Below are 21,075 nucleotides of genomic sequence, written 5' to 3' on the forward strand. Positions count from 1 at the left end.
TGACGCAGATAGCCTAGTTGCTTTGCGACGTAAAACATCAAACAACTAACCAACCAATCGTAATTTATTAGTTTATGAAGAAGATAACTTACTATGGATTTTTACAAGGACGTTTATTACAATATCTTTACAATTGATTTGTTTCTGAATCGATTTTTTTTTATAAATCATTTATTTGATTTTTTTTTACCATTCAAGAAGGATGATGTCATAGTTTATTGGTTCCTCTGTTATAGGGCCTAACTACTGGGGTCTTCTGAACCCTGAGTGGAGCTTATGTAACATGGGCCATCGCCAATCACCTGTGGACATTGACCCTTCGATATTATTGTTTGATCCGCACTTGAGGCCCGTGCACGTCGACAAGAAGACAGTGAGTAATTGTGTATTTCGACAGTGAGAAAATATTTCAAACACGTAATTAACAATAATTTCTGTAAATCCACCAATAACAATCCATTGTCGTACACGAAAATAAATATAAAGAATACTTTAGTGTATATCCTATTCTGTTTGTGTAACTCTTCACCAGATAACAATCTGTGTTTCTTTGGTATATGTTTACATAATTAGGCCTCACATGTTCCTTGTGAAACTGGTGCTAAAATTAAAAAAAAAAATTGTTTGATATTATTGTTTATAAGTTTTGATTTGCTAAGCCTAAACAGATATTATCACGAGTAGTCTCTAGGCCTCTTTCACTACCATATCTTTGTTACAAATATCATAACATGTTCACTGTCAAATCGGTTGTTGCTTTCAAAATTAATTAAGTCCCAGTTCGATTAAAGTTTGAACCAGAAAAGCCCATACGCAGTTCTAACAATTAGTTGCATTACTAACCGATAATAAGACATATTAAGCGGCTCATATTATGATTCATTTTCAAACATTCTACAACACTTCAAGTGTCATTCATTTCACGGTATCCTCTGTCTTTGAATCAGTTTCATTTTTTTATTGATTTTCACGCTGAGGGCCACATTTTGCAGCTGTCTTTAATTTTAAAGTGACAGATAGACTAGAGGGAATACAGCTAGTCCACATCACCTACCGCCAGTTTTGGGACTGGTTTTTACTAAAGAATAATGGGATTGACATAACATTGTAACGCCCCCACTGCTGAAAGGTGTGTGCATAACCAACGACGAATCTCGATCACGCGAGATAAAGATTTCAAGTTGAATGTCCTAATCACCACGACCACACTAAGTCTTTTTGATTCAGTCTTGTCTTTATTACTTCGTTTCGTGAACCTATTCTCATGCAAGTATAAATATTGTTTGCATCGAAAAAAACTAAATATTTGGAAAAATAAAACTGACGTAATTATTGAGTTTAAATTTGTGTGCTAAATCTCGAAATGCTGCCTGACATGGCCAAGCGCGTAAGGCGTGCGACTCGTAATCCGAGGGTCGCGGGTTCGCGCCCGCGTCGCGATCAACATGCTCGCCCTCCCAGCCGTGGGGGCGTATAATGTGACGGTCAATCCCACTATTCGTTGGTAAAAGAGTAGCCCAAGAGTTGGCGGTGGGTGGTGATGACTAGCTGCCTTCCCTCTAGTCTTACACTGCTAAATTAGGGACGGCTAGCACAGATAGCCCTCGAGTAGCTTTGTGCGAAATTCAAAAAAAACAAACAAACAAACAAATCTCGGAATAATGTTTGAACAAAACCGAAACTTGTTTGTGTTTCTATGCTCTGCTATCCACAAGTATCGAAACACGGTATTTAACGTTATAAGCCCATTGCTTTACAGTTTAGTCACAGAAGGACAAAATTGAAACAGTTTAGTAACATGGATACCATTTGTACGTCTGCCGATAGATGACGCTACTGTATAACTTTTTAATAATTGTTAACGTAAAAACATTTATTTTTGTCACGATCATCCACACAACAGATGTAATAACTAAGTCACAATAAAAACAGTTACATCAAAACGTATATATATATATATTTAAATACAATAGTACTTTCTGTTATCTGACCGTGTAACTATTATACTTCGTAGGATGTCGATAAATCTTTACTAAACGTGGTATGAAGGTCCGTTGGGTCCATGTCCCCCGCGAAGGCACGGTAAGTCTTCGGATGTTTCAACGCTAAAATCAGGAGTTCGATCTCTCTCAGTGAGCATAGCCCGATGTGGCTTTGCTATATCAAAAACACACATAATGTTGGGCTCATACGGAGATATATGCAAATTTGGATTTCGGATTTTATGGATGTTTTTAGAATTACGTGAAAGAAAAGCAACTTTTTCCGCCCGTTTTCCAAGTGCTTCTAAATAAGGTACTAATAAAAGATAAACTTTTGATGGACACTTTGATCCTGTGGTGGGGCTTGAATCGAGAGTACAAATATATATTTTTTTTATTAAATCGCAAATGCTCCAACTACAAAGAAAGCCGTAAGCAAAATAGATAGTCACAGTTGTTCCTCATTTATGGACAGTTGCTGTCGGTTAATCCGAGTGATGAATTTTTCCAGAATTTTCTTGACGGAAATGTATGTCCGCAGTATCTTAGCAGTAATTCTAAAGGCTTCTTACGCTAACAGCCCGGCTTGGCAAAGTGATTAGAGTGCTCGACTTGTAATCTGAGGGCTACGGTTTCGAATCCTCGTCACTCTAAACATGCCCGCTCTTTCAGCGTTATAATGTGACGGTCATTCCCACTATTCTTTCGTAAAAGAGTAGCCCAAGAGTTGGCGGTGGGTTGTGATGACTAGATGCTTTTCATCTAGTCTTACAATGCTAAATCACGGATGGCTAGCGCAGACAGCCCTCATGTAACTTTGAGCGAAATTCAAAAACAAACAAGCTAACTAAAATCTATCTTTGATATCTATGATTGGCACGGCGCGGGTAACTCACCATACAGATTTTTGCTTAACAAGAAACAAATAGAAAAGGTGTATTATTTAAAATAAGAAGTTATCAGAATACTCTAGTTCTCATATCATAGTCGGGGGTGGAAAGGAGCAAAACAAAAAGTTTTAAATGTAGTGATTGTTGTTTGTATTGGACGAGAAAACAGAACAGATCAAGTGTTTGTCTACCCTACCCCATTTGTTATTTATAGCAGTAGAAAAGTGTTCATCTCTTTCTTTGTAACTGAAACTGACAGTTATAATGGACGATCAGGGATTCGAGTGTTTAGCGCTTGTTCTGTTAATTGAAAGAAAAAGTGACAAGTTCAACTGATTGGGGGAAAAAAAAAACACGAAGGAAGAGAGAAACAAAAGAATACTGTTAAGGTGGACATTGACACTGAACTCTCGGACACTTGTTTAATCAAATTGCCATTGTTGAATAAAATCGTATTTACTTAGTAAGTTAAATTCTATGCGTTTCCAGCTGAGTTGAAAAGTTTCGAAAGACTAATCTGCCTTACCAGATTAGACTGCTTGCCATTAGCGAGAGAAGTCATCCAACATTCGGAACGCTAAACGTTCTCGAAAGTTCCAAACAATATTGACAAATTTAAATGGGAGATTAGTCTAATCCTTCACAAATCAGACCGCCTGCCATTGACGAGAAACTCGATCTCTGAGGCGATCAGCGAGAAACTTTGTGAATACAAAAGATTAATAATTTACGTTTTTAATCTTGCAACTTTGATCATAAAACGGATCGATGTCCATTCAGTTTAACTCATGCGTATCATTTCAACGAAAAACCATTATAATTTTCAGAGAGAAATGTTTGAATAAGATGGTACGTGTTCTGTTTGAAAGATATAGAATAAATACAGGAAGTTACTCTTATGTGGTGGTCAACAAAATTGTATCCACTCGTCAGAAAAAAGAGTGGCCAAGCTCGTGAGCGTACCGAACTGTAAATTTGAGGAACAATCGCCCGTGTCCCTTTCCCGCAAAATCGCATGCTTAGCACATTGTCATACACTCATTTCTCTTCAGGATGTCATGAGACGAACAGCAGTGTATAATTTCTAAGTCACCAATGATCGTTACTGAAACATTAATGCACTGAACTGGACATTTTGGATTTGTTTGCCTTTTGAATTTTGCGCAAAGCTACACTAGGGCTATCTGTACTAGCCAAATCAAAATGTACAAACAGCTCTGGTATGCGCTGCTCATCTTTGCACTTGTAAACATTGTTTTTAATTGTTATCTTACCATATTGATTAAGAGACACTTCAAATCTCCTGATAAGACCTGGCCCGGTATAACCAGGTGGATAAGGCACTCGACTCGTAATCTGAGGGTTGCGGGTTCGAAGCCCCGTCACACCAAACATGCTCGTCCATTCAGCTGTGGGGCGTTATAATGGTACTGCCAATCCCACTCTTCGTTGGTAAAAGAGTAGCCCAAGAGTTGGCGGTGGATGGTGATGACTAGCTGCTTTCCCTGTAGTCTTACACTGCTAAATTAGGGACGGCTAGCACAGATAGCCCTCGAGTAGCTTTGTGCGAAATTCAAAAAACAAACAAACAAACACTAAGCCGAGTCAGAGAACATATACATATATACGAATATTGAACTGCTAAGCCGAGTCAGAGACCATATATATATATAAATATTGAACTGCTAAGCCGAGTCAGAGACCATATATATATTTCAATATTGAACTGCTAAGCCGAGTCAGAGACCATATATATATATATAAATATTGAACAGCTAGATATTTAGCTTCTATTAACGTATAACTGGTGTCCTTTGATTGGGATTGGTTGGTGAAAATCAGGCACAGATCAACAGTTATGAGATGTAATAAAAAGGTTTCATTCGACAGCACTTTTTTTCATGCGTCAATTAAAGTAACTGTTCTTAGCTACAAAGTTTTACTCTTAGCCTATCTTTTTCCTTTATATTAAGGCCGTAATGTGGCGGGTTTATCTTCATGGAATTAATAGTTAAACTTGATAGTGAATACTGTTGTTAACAATTTCCTTGGCTATTTCTTAATTTGAATTAAAAGACATATTCGTGTGTTTTTCTTTTCTTGGATTGTCGTTTTCAGTAAATACATTATAGAGATTATTTATACAATGTTTTTAGAGTGTCGCTTAAAATCACTTTGTTTTTTAGTTTCAAGTCAATTTTTTTTTAGTTTCGAATCACTATTTTAGTTTTTTAGTTTCAAGTGATTAGCTGTAAATTCGAAGATTCTGAGCTTGCTTCTTCTATGCTCTTTTGGGCTGTGTATGTGTTATAAAATGGACAGTCAGATTCCACTATTTGGTTATAATAAGCCAAGAGCTGGTCTTCACTTTTGTATGTCATGGCTGCCTTTCTTCTTGTTTGTCAGTTTAAAGTTATAAACAGTTATATTGTGATTTATAAACAACTTAAAAGGCTTTAAGATCATCTATAACGTTAAATATATTTCATTTTTTATCTTATCCATTAAGAGTTTGTATCCCTCGTTAAGACTTGTATTTAAATACGGTTAATAAGTAACATTTAGAAATAGTTGCTTACGACACTTCTATAATATGGAGATCATACAAAGGTAATATGAAGTAATTGAAGGTTTTTTTGATGACTCATAATATTTGGTTATCTCTGTTTTTACGTATTAAGAAATGTTTATCCATATACAACAGCATTCATGATTCATATACAATTACTTGAACTTTGATAACATAAATGTATTTTCCAAATGTTTTTATGTGTCACTGCTTCGTAAGAAACTATATTAAAATATAACTATTTTAACAGATGAACACGTGTAAACCACTTCAAAGTATTCACCACGAACTGGTTCTAGTTTTGATGTCCTTACTTTGATATTAATTGTCTGATTCATAAATGGACTTACAAACTGTAATTACTCAAAACTGTGTAACCCGGAGACAAGTTTGAACATTCTTTCCATTTCGGTGTTCTTTAATTAACTCTCTGTAATTCCGAATTAAACATTGTATTCTTTTCATTGGACTTCTTTGTCGCGACAGTGAAGTCCAATTAACTCTCTGTTATTCTGAATTAAACATTGTATCCTTTTCAGTGGACTTCTTTGTCGCGACAGTGAAGTCCAATTAACTCTCTGTTATTCCGAATTAAACATTGTATCCTTTTCAGTGGACTTCTTTGTCGCGACAGTGAAGTCCAATTAACTCTCTGTTATTCCGAATTAAACATTATATTCTTTTCATTGGACTTCTTTGTCGCGACAGTGAAGTCCAATTAACTCTCTGTTATTCCGAATTAAACATTGTATTCTTTTCATTGGACTTCTTTGTCGCGACAGTGAAGTCCAATTAACTCTCTGTTATTCCGAATTAAACATTGTATTCTTTTCAGTGGACTTTTTTGTCGCGACAGTGAAGTTCGTTATTAGAATTGTCGATTTAATGTTGGCAAGTATTTATCTAATCTCAACGACTTGTTTAAAATTTGATTATATTTTGTCCGGTAGGAGGAATGTTATTGGTTATGCTTTAGTCTACCGAAAAAGAAACTGAAACCATGAACAGCGCATGCCTTCCCGTGTTTGTTTATTTGAAACGTGAATGACTGGATGCATTTAGATGACAAATCTATTCATTTCTTTTACTGCTCATCTAGATTTAAGGAACTAATCGATAGTTTTTCTACTGCTCTAGGCCGAAGAGAAGAATCAATACAGTTATTTTATAGACTTAAAGAATTAATTAATGAAAATTTACTGGAATTCTAGGCTTAAGAGACGATTTATTGCATTTTTTACCTCTCCTCTAGGCTTAATGGAAAAATCGATGTAGTGTTTTTACTACTGCTCAAGGCTTAAAGAACGACTTAATGAAGATTTACCAGAACTATAGATTTAAGGGACGAATCACCGCATTTGCTAACATTACTGTAGGGTTAAGTGACGATTCGATGGAGTATTCCTACAACTCTAAGCTTATGAGAAGAATCAATGTAGTTTTTTAATGCTTTAGGGTTAAAGGAAGAACCGATACACTATTTTTACAACTACGTTAGGCTTAAAGGGAAAGTAATGTAGATTTTTAATGCTATAGGCTTAAAGGAAGAATCGACACACTATTTTTACGACTACGTTAGGCTTAAAGGGAAATCAATGTAGATTTTTAATGCTCTGGGCTTAAAGGAAGAATCGACACACTATTTTTACTACTACGTTAGGCTTAAAGGGAAATTAATGTAGATTTTTAATTCTATAGGCTTAAGTGGCAAGTCGGTGCAGCATTTCTACTACTTTAGACTTAAGTTGCTTTTTTTTACAATCTAACTAAGCCCGAACTATGGGTTGAAACTCAGCCCATAATTACGTAACATTATTGTTTTATCACTGTTTCATTGCCTATTTGCATCATATTGTTTAGTGTTGTTTCATTGGGCTCTAACTTAAGTTATTTATTTGATTATGAAAGCTACTATTTCCATAGTTATTCACATTAGGCCAATGATGAAACCAGCGAAACTAATCAACTGTAGCGAAAGTAGTGAATTGTAGAATAGATTAGGTCTGTTGGATCAAGTATTCACTTACATTCACGGTTTAGTGAAGTTACTTTTTTATACGTGGTTTTAACCCATCAATAGCAACAGCAATATGGTCATTGTGAATCGCCACCAGGAGGTGGGACATAAGTCAATAATTAAGCTACCGACGAGATAAAATGATAAACACTTTATTTTTCTACGTATAAAGTAGCAAAACTCGAACGACAGGAATATAGATTGTAAAGTCTATTTTGTCTTTTTTGTCATACGATGAGAAAAAGAACAACAACAAACAAAACATATATATGATACGAGATAAAACTTTCAATAAAAGAGTTTTATATGCTTTGAATTCTATAGCTCTGTCTTATTTACTATTAAGTTAGGCATAACCGCTTTGGTATGTTTTTCAGTGACGAAATGTTATTCGTTCATAAAAGCAAATGTAGTTGAAGTTTTACAGTTGTAAACAAGTAGCCATTTTATGAGTTTTCGAGTATATAATTCTGTTCGCTCATAAAATTAGATGTCTTTGAAGGTTTTTTAATTAAAAAATTAACTTTTTTTTATTTTTGAGATAAAATAAGGTTACCATACTGTGATTCCATTTTGTAAAATAAAATATCTGTGAGTTGGTGCCGTTAATCTGTTGACTGCCAAGTAATTCAGCTGCTACAATAGAACTCTAATGCTTCTTCGTTTTGTAACTTTTTTCGTGACGCCATTTTGGATCGAAAGTGAAACAATTTGTAAGTAGGTCAAATGCATATATGGTGCTGACATCTAGCGTTGAAGTTAGGTATTATTAAGAACGAATTAACTCGTTTGTGGCACTGTGTTACTGATCGGCTTGGACTAGTTATCTCATCTACGGCACTGAACAGGTTAAACCCGTCAAGAATTTATTCTTCCAAGATTGTTCAATAATTTTAAAATCTTTAAGTTGACAATTGAATGATTGTATATTGTTTTTTACCCCATTAGATTAACGGAATAATTACTAACACTGGACACGGGATTCTCTTCAAAGCCAACACGTCATCGAAAGCATCAACTGTCCACATCAGCAGTGGACCTCTGGCTTATGATTACCGCGTGGATGAAGTACATCTTCATTTTGGAAGCAGTGAAGAATTTGGATCTGAACATTCTGTAGCCGGTCAAACCTTCCCAGCAGAGGTTTGTGGTTTAAAACATAATCGAACAAAAAGTTTTAGTTTAACGTTCAAGAAGCTTTGAAGTCATTACAGAACGTAAGTTCAAGTTTATTCGAACAAGTCGTTTAAGTTTCAGCCGCGGCATAACGGCTCATAGAATGATTATGAGATTTATTTGATTGTTTTATACGAATACAAACTTTCAGCTCGGAGATCCATCTCTTCACCGATTTAAGATCTAATTACAGTCACGGCTATTGATGGTTCCCTCTTGTTTATTGATATGAAGCGAGATAATGGAGTTAATTTTCTTTAGAAAATAAAAGAAATGTAATGTACCTAAGATTTGTGATTGGAAAGTTTGGCTTTTACAAAATAAAATGGCCCGATATGGCCAACTGGATAAGAGGTTATAATACTTTGATCAATCCCACTATGCGTTCGTAAAAAAGTAGCCCAAGAGGGGATAGTGACAAGCTGCCTTCCCTTTTATCTTTCATTGCTCAATTAGGGACGACTAGCGCAAATAACCCTCGTGTAGCTTTACCTGAAATTCAAAACAAAACGAATCGGAAACATACACACACAAAACATCCTTCCTGGAAAAGTCCTAAAGATTGCCATGGTAACTTTAAATTTACAAATGATGAATCTTCAGATACGCTGAATTTATTGTTTAATTTAACTTAATAAACTAAGAAACTTCAACTTTAATATATAGGAAAAAAAGCACAATAATTTATTATGTAAGGTTAAAGGCAAAAAATACGATCAAAACACTTTTACGATTGAAACCACATAACTCTTGTGTAACTTCGTGAAAAAATTCTAAAAAACAAAGCCTAATAAATTATTTTTTGGTTTTAAAAGTAACCACTCTGCAACAGTTACTTTACTTCTAGGTACAGATTTTGGGATTCAACTCTGACCTCTACAGGAACATATCGGAGGCAGAAACAAAGTCTCATGGTATCGTTGGAATAGCAATACTTATTCAGGTAAGGCATTTCATGTCTGGTGCTTTTGCTATCGGAAATACAATCATCTATTAGAAAAAATATAAGTCTTTGAAAAGTATTATACTAAATAGTTTCCTGGACGGGATATTAAACTCTTGAAATTATTAGCAGAAAAATCTGTAAAAAACAAGTCCATCGTTGAAAACCCGGGTTCTATTTCTGGTTGGTACTTTCTATTAAAAGAAGTGTTGCAGACACTAAAAAAAATCGGTTTTATCGATTATCGAACGTGTTGGACATTATTAACTAAGCCATGCAGTGTCATTAGGTATCGAACGTGTTGCACAATATTAACTAAGCCATGCAGTGTTATTAGGTATCGAACGTGTTGAACAATATTAACTAAGTCATGCAGTGTCATTAGGTATCGAACGTGTTGGACAATATTAACTAAGTCATGCAGTGTCATTAGGTATCGAACGTGTTGGACAATATTAACTAAGTCATGCAGTGTCATTAGGTATCGAACGTGTTGGACAATATTAACTAAGCCATGCAGTGTCATTAGGCATCGAACGTGTTGGACAATATTAACTAAGCCATGCAGTGTCATTAGGTATCTCACCATTTTATTTATTTTATTGACTCAAACTCAGATATTCAATAATTTTGTATTTCACAAATTGGCCCAGTATGGCCAAGTGGGTTAAGGCATTACTACTCTTAATCTTAGGGTCGCAGGTTTAAATCCCCGTCGCACCAAACATGCTCGCCCTTTCAGCCTTGTGGGCGCTATAATTTGACAATCAATCTTATTATTCGTTGGTAAAAGAGTAGCCCAATAATTGGTGTTAGGTGGTGATGACCAGCTATCTTCCATCTAGTCTTACACTGGTAAAGTAGGGATGGCTGGCCCTCGTGTAGCTTTGCGCGAAATTCAAAACAAACCAAATCCAATCTTACCAGGACACTGGTATTGTTGAATAAAGACTTAGGGTTCATACTTATGTGTTCTGTTTTACCGACGTAATAGGATATATTGTTAGTGCTTATGTCCTTAAAATGCTTTGTATTTCTAGTGCAAGGTGAAAATGTGGAATCTGATTGAATCCACTCACAGTCAACATAACCTGCATCTAAAGTGGTGTGTGACATCTGGCCCTATAACCTGCAACTAAAGTGGTGTGTGACATCTGGGCCTTATCATACTATCTTAGTCATTTCATTAGACTTTCTGCGGACTTAAACGGTAGAAATTGGGTTTCGATACACGTGTCGGGCAGAGCACAGCTAGTCCATTGTGTAACTTTACGCTTAAACTAAAAACAACACCAGCATTTGTCAAACTCAAAACTATAGAAAACTACTTGAAGCTGAAAAGTATTTCCTATGTACTTTAAGCTGTTTAAGTGTTAGCTTTAATCTCTTGATCCTAAATATAATCGCGGTCTAACGAAACATATCTATATTTCCTAAACAGTATTAACGCAACAAAAATAACTCTAAGCCTAACTATACGCAAGTATTTTTCTTCATGCAAATAACTTATTTTGTTGCTTTGCGATGAAAAGCGACGAGTTACAAAGTTGTCTACATAGATCTAAAAGTCTCTTCCTCGTGAGTGATCAGACACAGAATTCTTGATGTGTATGTAATATATGAAAATAGTAAAAATAAACAAACGTTAACAACATCATTATGGACAGAAAATGGGACATGTTTGAGCAAATACAATTATCGTTTTTCACTTTTACATTAAGTTATGACACAACTTTCCTTATTCCATGAGGCCTACTGCTTATAGATGTAGTATCTTGAGTTGAAGTGGTTTCCCAATAAAAAATAAGAGGCAGATTCGCAAAATAACGGGAGGATCGGCAGGATAAGTAATACTTAGTTCCACTAAAACTAAGCGAATCTGTGATGTCGAGAAACCCACTTGTTGAGAAATTTATATGCAAAGAGTAATGTGGACTGGACACATAGTGTGACAGTGATACACAATTAAACACGTTTTATTTAACAAAACACAAAGCAGTAATGTGCTGACTTTACCGTAGCGGGGCTTTAGTGCAGTTGTAAGTTGATCAGACTGGTTCTACTCATAAAGGATTATTTCCAAGCTGAACAATTCATATTTCTTTGTTGAATCAGTGACGTCAGAATTTAACGAGAACTACTAGCGCTATCACGTGACTGGTCATTTCCAATCAAACGTAAAAGAAATATCACCTAACCTACCATTGGATGATACTGCTGTCGGCCATCCTGTACAGCGTGAAACTTAACAGCCAAATTACTCATGGATAGACCAGGTGTTATCTTCAAGGAATAACAAAGGAACGAAGATAGCTAAAATAAAATCGATTTCAAGACGTTTCTGATCACGTGTTATACGAAAACTAAACGTACTTGAAAATAACAAAACATTTGGATTTTTGTTTTTACATTAAAATAAGAAAATATGAAATGCATGGTATGTCTGCACATCACAGAAAATAGAGCATTTCATAGAACCAATATTTAGGAGGGCAATGGCCTAATGGTTAGCGTACTTTAGCTTTGTGTGCTTTCTAAGTACGACTGGTGTCAGAAATTTAAACTATAGATTTTTAATGGAAATGTTTTGTGTTGCCCACCGCCTATTGTTTTCTCTCAACATCACTGCTGTCCATGTAACACCTTCAGAGAAGAAAAAAAACAGTCTCGTGAAATTAGAAAATGAATGAGAATCTTCGAAAATCGAGATTTGCGTGTTCTGTAGGACAGCAGTTCACAACTTTGGTACATCTACCCCAGTGAGTACTATATCTAGATGTACCGAAAATCTTTGAAAAACATATCAAATAAAATAGACCCGACGTCTCAAGATTGAAGGGCAGACTCGTTGAGTGTGTTTTCTTATAGCAAAACCACGTTGGGCTATTGCTGTGCCCACCGAGGAGGATCGAACCCCTGATTTTAACGTTGTAAACTTACCGCTGTCCCAACGTAGTACGATTTATTGAGTTACTAACGGATTAAACTAGCGAGCTCTCAACGTTCACCTATTGCCGACTTACCCTCGAGTTATTTCTATTGATGTGCCTCTTTATTATTGTAATTATTAATATTTATTCGTTATTAATGTATAGTACTGTTTATATTCGTTTTTGTTGTTTGCTAACAAATAATGCACATCAGGTGTACGCCACAATCTCAAAAGGTTTGGTAGCTTAAAAACGTTGGAAGAGACAACTAGAGCATACGCTCGTATTTAAAAGCACGACGTATAACGAGCTCAACCCTAAAATACAAAGTATTTTTACAGTCCTCGAGAGATTAATTAATTACAAAACATAGGTTCGATGCTTTGAATACAAATCAGTCTATTTGAAATAAACAGGTACAAGAAGAGAACTAGCATGAAAACAAAAATTCAACAATTTCTGTGGTAAAAATGGTCTTAGCGAGGCCTAGAAGTTAGCAATCTCGCACTATGAATTTGAGGAATCATGGTTCGCATCCCTCTGCTTCATAAAAGCACTATTCACTTTTGAACTAGGAGTTTGCCTTAAGAGACACGCTCAAATCACACTATTCGTTCAGATTTGAGTTTGTTTTGTTTCTGAATTTGGCGCAAAGCTACTCGAGGGCTATCTGCGCTAGCCGTCCCTAATTTAGCAGTGTAAGACTAGAGGGAAGGCTGCTAGTCATTACCACCCACCGCCAACTCTTGGCCTACTCTTTTACCAACGAATAGTGGGATTGACCGTAACATTATAACGCCCCCACGGCTGAAAGGGCAAAAATGTTTGGTGCGACCGGGATTCGAACCCGCGACCCTCGTATTCCAAGTCGAACGCCTTAACACACTTGGCCATGCCAGGCCCAGATTTGAGTAGCCCAGGAGTTAGCGGTGAGTGAAGTTAAGAAGCTGCCTTCCCTTTAGCCTATTACTTTCAAAATTAGTGACGGTTAGCGCGTAACAGCCCTCGTGTAGCTTTGCGCGAAATTTAAAACAAACCAAATCGATAATCCAAAATTACGAACAGCTATGTCAGATCCCATGGGTCACTGACAAAATGGTGCCAATTTTAACAAAATTCTAAAATTAAAACAGGTGTAAGATGACAGTTTAATAAAGAAATATAACAATTACTAAATAAACTATACAAATTAAAATCAAAAGACAATAGGGTGTAATTGAGAAGGTGTCTGATCCAGTAAACAAGTTTCTTGATTCTGTTTTATGTATCACTGAACACGAGGTCGTCATTTGTTAACTTCATTTACTGCTATGGGTTTCTTAAAGTTGATTCATTTCACCTTTGGTCTTCCGTCGTTCAGCGATTGATAAAAATGTTTACAACGTTAAAATTAGTGCTTCGATTCATATGATGGGCACAGTCTCAAAAGTATCCATTGTCCACCATTGTACTCAAAAAACAATCAAACGTTTCACATATTGTTTTGGAAATATATTGTTTCGTTGTCTGTAGACGTGTGACAGTGAAAATGAAGTTAAGAGTGGGTGTATTTTAAGGTGCAAAAAATGTCTGTTTTTTTTCAGTGGGTGCAGTAATAACTAGAAAAGATCGTGGTTAAAGTTTAATTTGAACCAAAACACGTTTCACATGGTGAATTAAAAATCTGTTATTTTCTTAAAGGTTGGCGACGAAATAAGTTCTGAACTTCGACTTCTAACAAGTCAACTGTCCAGAGTTCTTAACAAAGGTAAGTGTTTGTTAATACAGGTGTGTCAGATAGGTAAACTGTCCAGAGTTCGTAACAAAGGTATGTGTACGTTACTACAGGTGTGTCAGATAGTTCAACTGTCCAGAGTTCTTAACAAAGGTAAGTGTTCGTTACTACAGGTGTGTCAGATAGTTCAACTGTCCAGAGTTCTTAACAAAGGTAAGTGTTCGTTAATACAGGTGTGTCAGATAGTTCAACTATCCAGAGTTCTTAACAAAGGTAAGTGTTCGTTAATACAGGTGTGTCAGATAGTTCAACTGTTCAGAGTTCTTAACAAAGGTAAGTGTTCGTTAATACAGGTGTGTCAGATAGTTCAACTGTTCAGAGTTCTTAACAAAGGTAAGTGTTCGTTAATACAGGTGTGTCAGATAGGTAAACTGTCCAGAGTTCTTAACAAAGGTAAGTGTTCGTTACTACAAGTGTGTCAGATAGTTCAACTATCCAGAGTTCTTAACAAAGGTAAGTGTTCGTTAATACAGGTGTGTCAGATAGTTCAACTGTTCAGAGTTCTTAACAAAGGTAAGTGTTCGTTAATACAGATGTGTCAGATAGTTCAACTGTCCAGAGTTCTTAAGAAAGGTAAGTGTTCGTTAATACAGGTGTGTCAGATAGGTAAATTGTCCAGAGTTCTAAGGTAAGTGTTTGTTAATACAGGTGTGTCAGATAGTTCAACTGTCCAGAGTTCTTAACAAAGGTAAGTGTTCGTTAATACAGGTGTGTCAGATAGGTAAATTGTCCAGAGTTCTAAGGTAAGTGTTTGTTAATACAGGTGTGTCAGATAGTTCAACTGTCCAGAGTTCTAAGGTAAGTGTTTGTTAATACAGGTGTGTCAGATAGGTAAACTGTCCAGAGTTCTAAGGTAAGTGTTTGTTAATACAGGTGTGTCAGATAGTTCAACTGTCCAGAGTTCTAAAGTAAGTGTGTGTTAATTCAGGTGTATCATATAGGTAAACTGTCCAGAGTTCTAAGGTAAGTGTGTGTTAATACAGGTGTGTCAGATAGGTAAACTGTCCAGAGTTCTAAGGTAAGTGTTTGTTAATACAGGTGTGTCAGATAGGTAAACTGTCCAGAGGTTGAACTGTCCAGTCTTCGAATGATTTATTGATTTCCAGTTTTCGTCGCTGGTCCATTTTTTTTTATTTTAATAAACGTGTCGTTATCGTTTTTAATAACATGAGCGTGTGATTTGTTCGAATGATTGTTGAAATTATAAAATGAAAATTTATCTGATAGCAGATTGTAAATATTAAACAAAAAAAGGAAAGACGATGGACTAGAGTAAGAATGTATCATTAGAAGAGAAGGTATATGAAAATGTAGTGCCCACAGGGAAGTGGAGATACCCTTAAGAAGAAGCTGTGTTATTGCGCTATTTTAAAATATCTCCCCCCCCCAAGTGGCATAGTGATATGCCTATAGGCTTTGGGCACTACAAACCGGATTTCGATACCCAGTTTGTGTGGAGCACAGTTAGCCCTTTTGTGTAGCTTTGTGCTTACTAACAAAGAGACCTCAAAATATCACTCAGTTGTCCTTTACGATTTGGATAACTTTGTTTATACAGGAATTCTTTGCTTTATTGAGTCAATTAACGCCACTGTTTTGAAATCATTCCAGTTTAACAGACTGTTTTTTTACGATGTGAATGTCTGATCGATCTCGTGTTCTCTATTTTGATATAGATTAACGCCTACCTCTTACAGGGCAAAAAGCTGTTCTGAAGTCTCTTTCGGTCCGTGAACTTCTTCCAGATACCCATTTTTATACAACGTACGAAGGCTCGTTAACAATGCCCGGATGTCACGAGACTGTCACGTGGCTTGTGATGAACAAACCACTTTATATAACAATACAACAGGTATGTCACGGTCTTTGTAACGGTATAGTTTAACTTCTGCAGTGCATACTGGTGAGATGCATATATTTTAACGAGTGGAAAAAGAAAGACTTTCACTTTCCAGATAATGATTAAACAAAAACTCATTTCACTTCAGGTCAATCCGCCGTGGCCAAGTGGTTAAAGTGTTCGAGTCGTAATCTGAGTGTCACGGGTTCAAATCCCCGTCACACCAAACTTGCCTGCCCTATATAGGCCGTGGGGGCGTTATAACGTTACGGTAAAACCTACTATTCGTTGGTAAAAAGAGTAGCCTGTAGCCCAATAGTTAACGGTGGGTGGTGATGACTAGCTATCTTCCCTCTAGTCTTACACTACTAAATTAGGGACGGCTAACAGAGTTAGCCTTCGTGTAGCTTTGCGCGAAATTAAAAAAAAACAACAAACGTTTCGCCATGGCGGCTTCATCAGAGCTAGATGAAACTGCAGTGATGAAACGATGGCTGAAATATAGAGATCTTCTGTTAGTGTTAACCTAAGAGTAAAGTTCGTTATTTAATCTAAATTTCTCCAGTATTTACTACAAATTCTGAGACCTAAATTTTTATATACTGCCCAATTCGACAGGTCTTTACATACAATTAATACTTAACCCTTGTAGTTCAGTTGTTGCGTTATCCGGCTTATGGGCATAACAGTGTATATATGTATATAATATGGCTAGTGTAAACCACGGGTTGAAATTGGCTTTAAATCCTTGTAAAAATTCATCTGAAAAGGTATGACAATTATGTTATCTTAATTACAAATTAATAACGAAATATATAATATTAAAAAATTCTACGTTCCTTGCCAGAGACGCTAACATTGATCAACAATTACCTCTGAAATTTTGTTGCCAAATATGGTGTATTTGATGATTTAGATCTAAATGGTTCTGTCACTGTTTTGGTGTTGAGTTTTACGAAGCGCGTTTCCTGTTAGAGACGAAATAGCAAAAACATCAACATTCAGAACGTGGGGAGCTTTGCTCGTGACGTCGTCTCTTGTCACTTCCAGCTGCCTGTATATTTGTTCCAAATTGATTTGGCCCCCAGGGAGACAATCCGAGGTCTGAAGCAGTGGTATATCTATTTTGATTCGCCGGTTTTGATGGCTGCATCAGAAGTCGGTTCATAATCCAGTCTCAGGATGACATCTGATGATAATGTTCCATCAGTCTGCTGTCCGTCTCTCGTCTCACTTCCAATATAGAGCAATTTCCTGAACTTGTATCTTCTGAGAAAAGTTAGACACTGTAATGTCGCTCTAAAAGAAAATCTTCTTAGCCTAATGCGCGCCTTAAAGAAAAATGTTTTTCATATAAATTACTTTAAAAGAAAAAGGCTTTTAACGTGACGTATCTTTAAAAGAACTTTTCTAACGTAACATCCATTTTCTTTAAGAGGACATTAGGCTAACAATCTTTTCACTTCCCTTAAATAAAAGTTTGGTGGCGTAACCTCCCTTTAAAAGAAAAGCTACTTAGCCTGATGACCCCCTCTAAATTATTATTTGATAGCGTACGTCCCTTTAAAAGAAGAGACTGGTGGCTTCACAGAAGATAATTACGACAACAGTTTCGTAGTGTTTTTTTTAATTATTCCTTAAGCCTTGTTATCTATCAGGGAAGCTAATATAATATTTGATCTCTGTTTAGTAATTTATATCACTGCAGGAAGTTGGCCGTCTGTGTCAGGGGTTGTTGCATAAATTAGGTGGCTTCGACAGCTTTTTAATTGTTTTTTTGAACAACTGATTAGCTAGAAATCCGTTTAAATGAAATTTGCGAGAAACTAACGGAGAGAGACTCTGCTACTCGTGTACAAAATTATTTCTCCTAAATATTCCATTGATCTGCACGTGCTTACCAAGTATTATAAACTTTGCGAGGATTCCTTCCTTCGAGCGTGAGCTTCGGGGAGAAGCGATGTTTATATATGACTTCTGTTAAGGCTTTCTTGAAATTGACTTGTTATTCATCCACACCGGAGTTCAAATGCTTCTCAGTTGATAGCTTTCTACAGCAGGTTTAGTACAGAGGGCCCGGCATAGCCAGGTGGTTAAGGCACTCGACTCGTAATCTGAGGGTGGCGGGTTCGAATCCCCGTCACACTAAACAATACCACTATTCGATTTCATCATCGCGCCCAAGGACATGGTTAACAGAATATCTAACTTTAAAGTGCTTGATGAAATCACTAGTGACCACTTCCCCATGTCATGTATGATTCACCCGCGCCACCCTGCTGTGGCGTACGTGACTCCTTCCGCATACACCTACACTGAAACAGACTGGCTCACTTTTAATGCCTCTCTGGACTCATACCTACCCCATCCAACCGAACATGTAAATAACAAAGCAGAACTAGACAACTATGTTGATCAAATTACAGAAGCCATAAAGAAAGCCATAAAAAACACAATTCCTAAATCAAAAAGAAAACAATCACTTATTCAATGGACTCTAACACCAGAAATTCACGCACTAATAATCAAACGCAGACAATTAAGACGAACACACTACGTCACACGCGATCCACACATTAAAACAGAAATCAATAGAACAAATACAAAAATTAAACAAGAAATTAAAAAAGTCAGAGAAAACAATTGGCATAACTTCTGTAAAAACTTAGAAAAAACCAAGAACAATCCAAAAGAATTCTGGAAAAAATTCAAGAGTATTGCTTCAGACAAAAACACAAATCACATGCTACAACATATCACACACAACAATAAAATCGCAAGGACGGACGGAGAGAAAGCTGACTTATTAGCTGACTATTACAAATCCGCTTTTAGCGATTTAAACTCAGTAGATTTCGACACACAACACCATGTCAACAACTTCATAAATACAAATCAAGCTTCATTCTCACCAGGATTCCCTGGCGAGACACTAGAAGCATACTCAAATTCAATCAATAGAAAAATAACCATATCCGAACTAAAAATTAATATCAAAAACTTGAAGAACACTTCCCCCGGACATGACCAAATACCAAATATTATTCTCAAAAAAAGTTCCACTCTCCTACTACAACACCTCACAAACATCATGAACATTTCACTAGCGACCGGGTACTACCCTGACACGTGGAAAAAAGCCATCATAACAACGATCCCCAAGAAACAAACTAATAGAACAAATCCAGATAATTTCCGCCCCATCAGTGTGTTAAGCTTCCTTGGCAAACTGATGGAGAGAATTATCTCCAACCGTCTCCTCCATTTTTGCGAATCGAACAACATCCTTCCAGAAACTAAAAATGCCTCCAGAAAAAATAGACAAACAACAGATCACCTCACACGACTCACCGAATCAATCTACAAAGCTTACAACAACAATCAAGTAACCATCGGGGTATTCCTAGATCTCAAAAAAGCATTCGACAGTGTTTGGCACAATGCCATCATATACAAACTAAACCACCTACAAATAAATCCCACGATAGTCAAATGGGTTTCAAATTTCTTAACCAATAGAACAGCACAAGTAAAAGTCAATAAAACTATATCCAAATTATTTAATATAACGGCAGGAGTGCCCCAAGGATCAGTCTCTCTCCACTTCTATACATAATTTTCGTCAGTGACATACCTTTTCCAAATCTAACATACACATACAATTCACAATACGCAGACGACATCGCAATCTGGAGCACCTCCAGAAACCCAGTAATGGCCATGTCTCGCGTACAAGAATCACTAAACAACGTCTCAACATGGAGCAACAAGTGGAGGGTCGTGTTAAATCCGACAAAAACACAAGCAATCACCTTCTATAGAAAACTAAAAAAGCAAAGAAAAAATCTAGAAAAAATAAATCTATCACTTGGAAACACAACCATTAACATGAGCAAAAACATCACATTCCTTGACGTCACTTTCGACACAAAACTAACATGGAAAAAACACATAAACAATATACACTCATCAATCAGAAAAAGAATTTCATATCTAAAGACTATAACTGGTAAACAATCGAAATGCACACCGAACACCATTATACAAATATACAAGGCTTACATCCGTCCACTAATAGAGTACGGATGTCAAGTAACATACAATATGTCAAACAACACACTCCAGAAAATCCAAGTGCAACAAAACAAAATATTAAAATCCGCATTCAGTTTACCATCCTTTACACAAACAAATTATCTACACCAAATTAGTAATTTACCAACTATAAGAGATAGAATAACAGAACTTTCTCTCAAATATTATCTAAAAGCAGAAAATAGAAACAAACTAACGGCATGACTACACAAATTATCAAGTGCACCAACAAAATACATATCACCTTACAACATATTTCAAGAATCACAATCCACTCAACAAAGAATCTAAATAAATAAAATCCATGTTATTAACATGAATTCCTTTTTTTCAGGTACAGGGCACACGACAGGCAAAACTTTCGGCGCCTGTCCTGTGAAAGTGGGTTTTCTCGGGGCACTCCCGTTTCCCCCCACATCAAAATCTTTAGGCATTGGATTTCTAGATCCCAGCCCAGGCAACTCTTTTGCCAGACCCTGAATCGTGCCGTTTGATTTGATCTGGATTTGAATCATATTCATGTTCACATCTGCTCAACTTCTTCCTTTCGGGACAGGTCCCGGCCTTTCTTTCCGCTGCTACTTTTGCCTCCACCCAAGACAACATTTAGAGAGACATCCTCCACCCAAAAAGTCAAGAATAATAACAATAATTAATTTATTAAATAAAAAAAAAAACACCACTTAATCTTAATAACAATCCACGAATGGGGACGAAGAGGAACCACAACGTTCCTGAACACCCCAGTTGGGGAGAGAACTCTTCTGATTTCTCTCTCTCTAAACTGAACCCGTGCCACGTTAGTTTAGTTTAGTTTACTATTCTTGTCTTACACTGCTAAATTATGGATTAATAGCGC

The 21,075-nt window shown here is 36.4% G+C and overlaps 1 protein-coding gene across 1 annotated transcript in view; it reads left to right on the forward strand.

Moving 5' to 3' along the window:
• The first annotated feature begins 241 nt into the window (after nucleotides 1-241).
• LOC143247698 (carbonic anhydrase-related protein 10-like) overlaps nucleotides 242-21,075 on the forward strand; it is a 36,362-nt gene continuing 15,528 nt past the window's right edge. Inside the window, exons 1-5 of the mRNA XM_076496103.1 lie at nucleotides 242-373; nucleotides 8,407-8,601; nucleotides 9,482-9,577; nucleotides 14,188-14,254; nucleotides 15,979-16,133. Of these exons, the coding sequence (XP_076352218.1) occupies nucleotides 284-373; nucleotides 8,407-8,601; nucleotides 9,482-9,577; nucleotides 14,188-14,254; nucleotides 15,979-16,133 (603 nt within the window). The 5' untranslated portion in view covers nucleotides 242-283. The remainder of the gene's footprint in view (nucleotides 374-8,406; nucleotides 8,602-9,481; nucleotides 9,578-14,187; nucleotides 14,255-15,978; nucleotides 16,134-21,075) is intronic.

The sequence above is a fragment of the Tachypleus tridentatus genome, chromosome 3 (genome assembly GCF_004210375.1).
Source record: "Tachypleus tridentatus isolate NWPU-2018 chromosome 3, ASM421037v1, whole genome shotgun sequence".
NCBI classification, from domain to species: domain Eukaryota; kingdom Metazoa; phylum Arthropoda; class Merostomata; order Xiphosura; family Limulidae; genus Tachypleus; species Tachypleus tridentatus.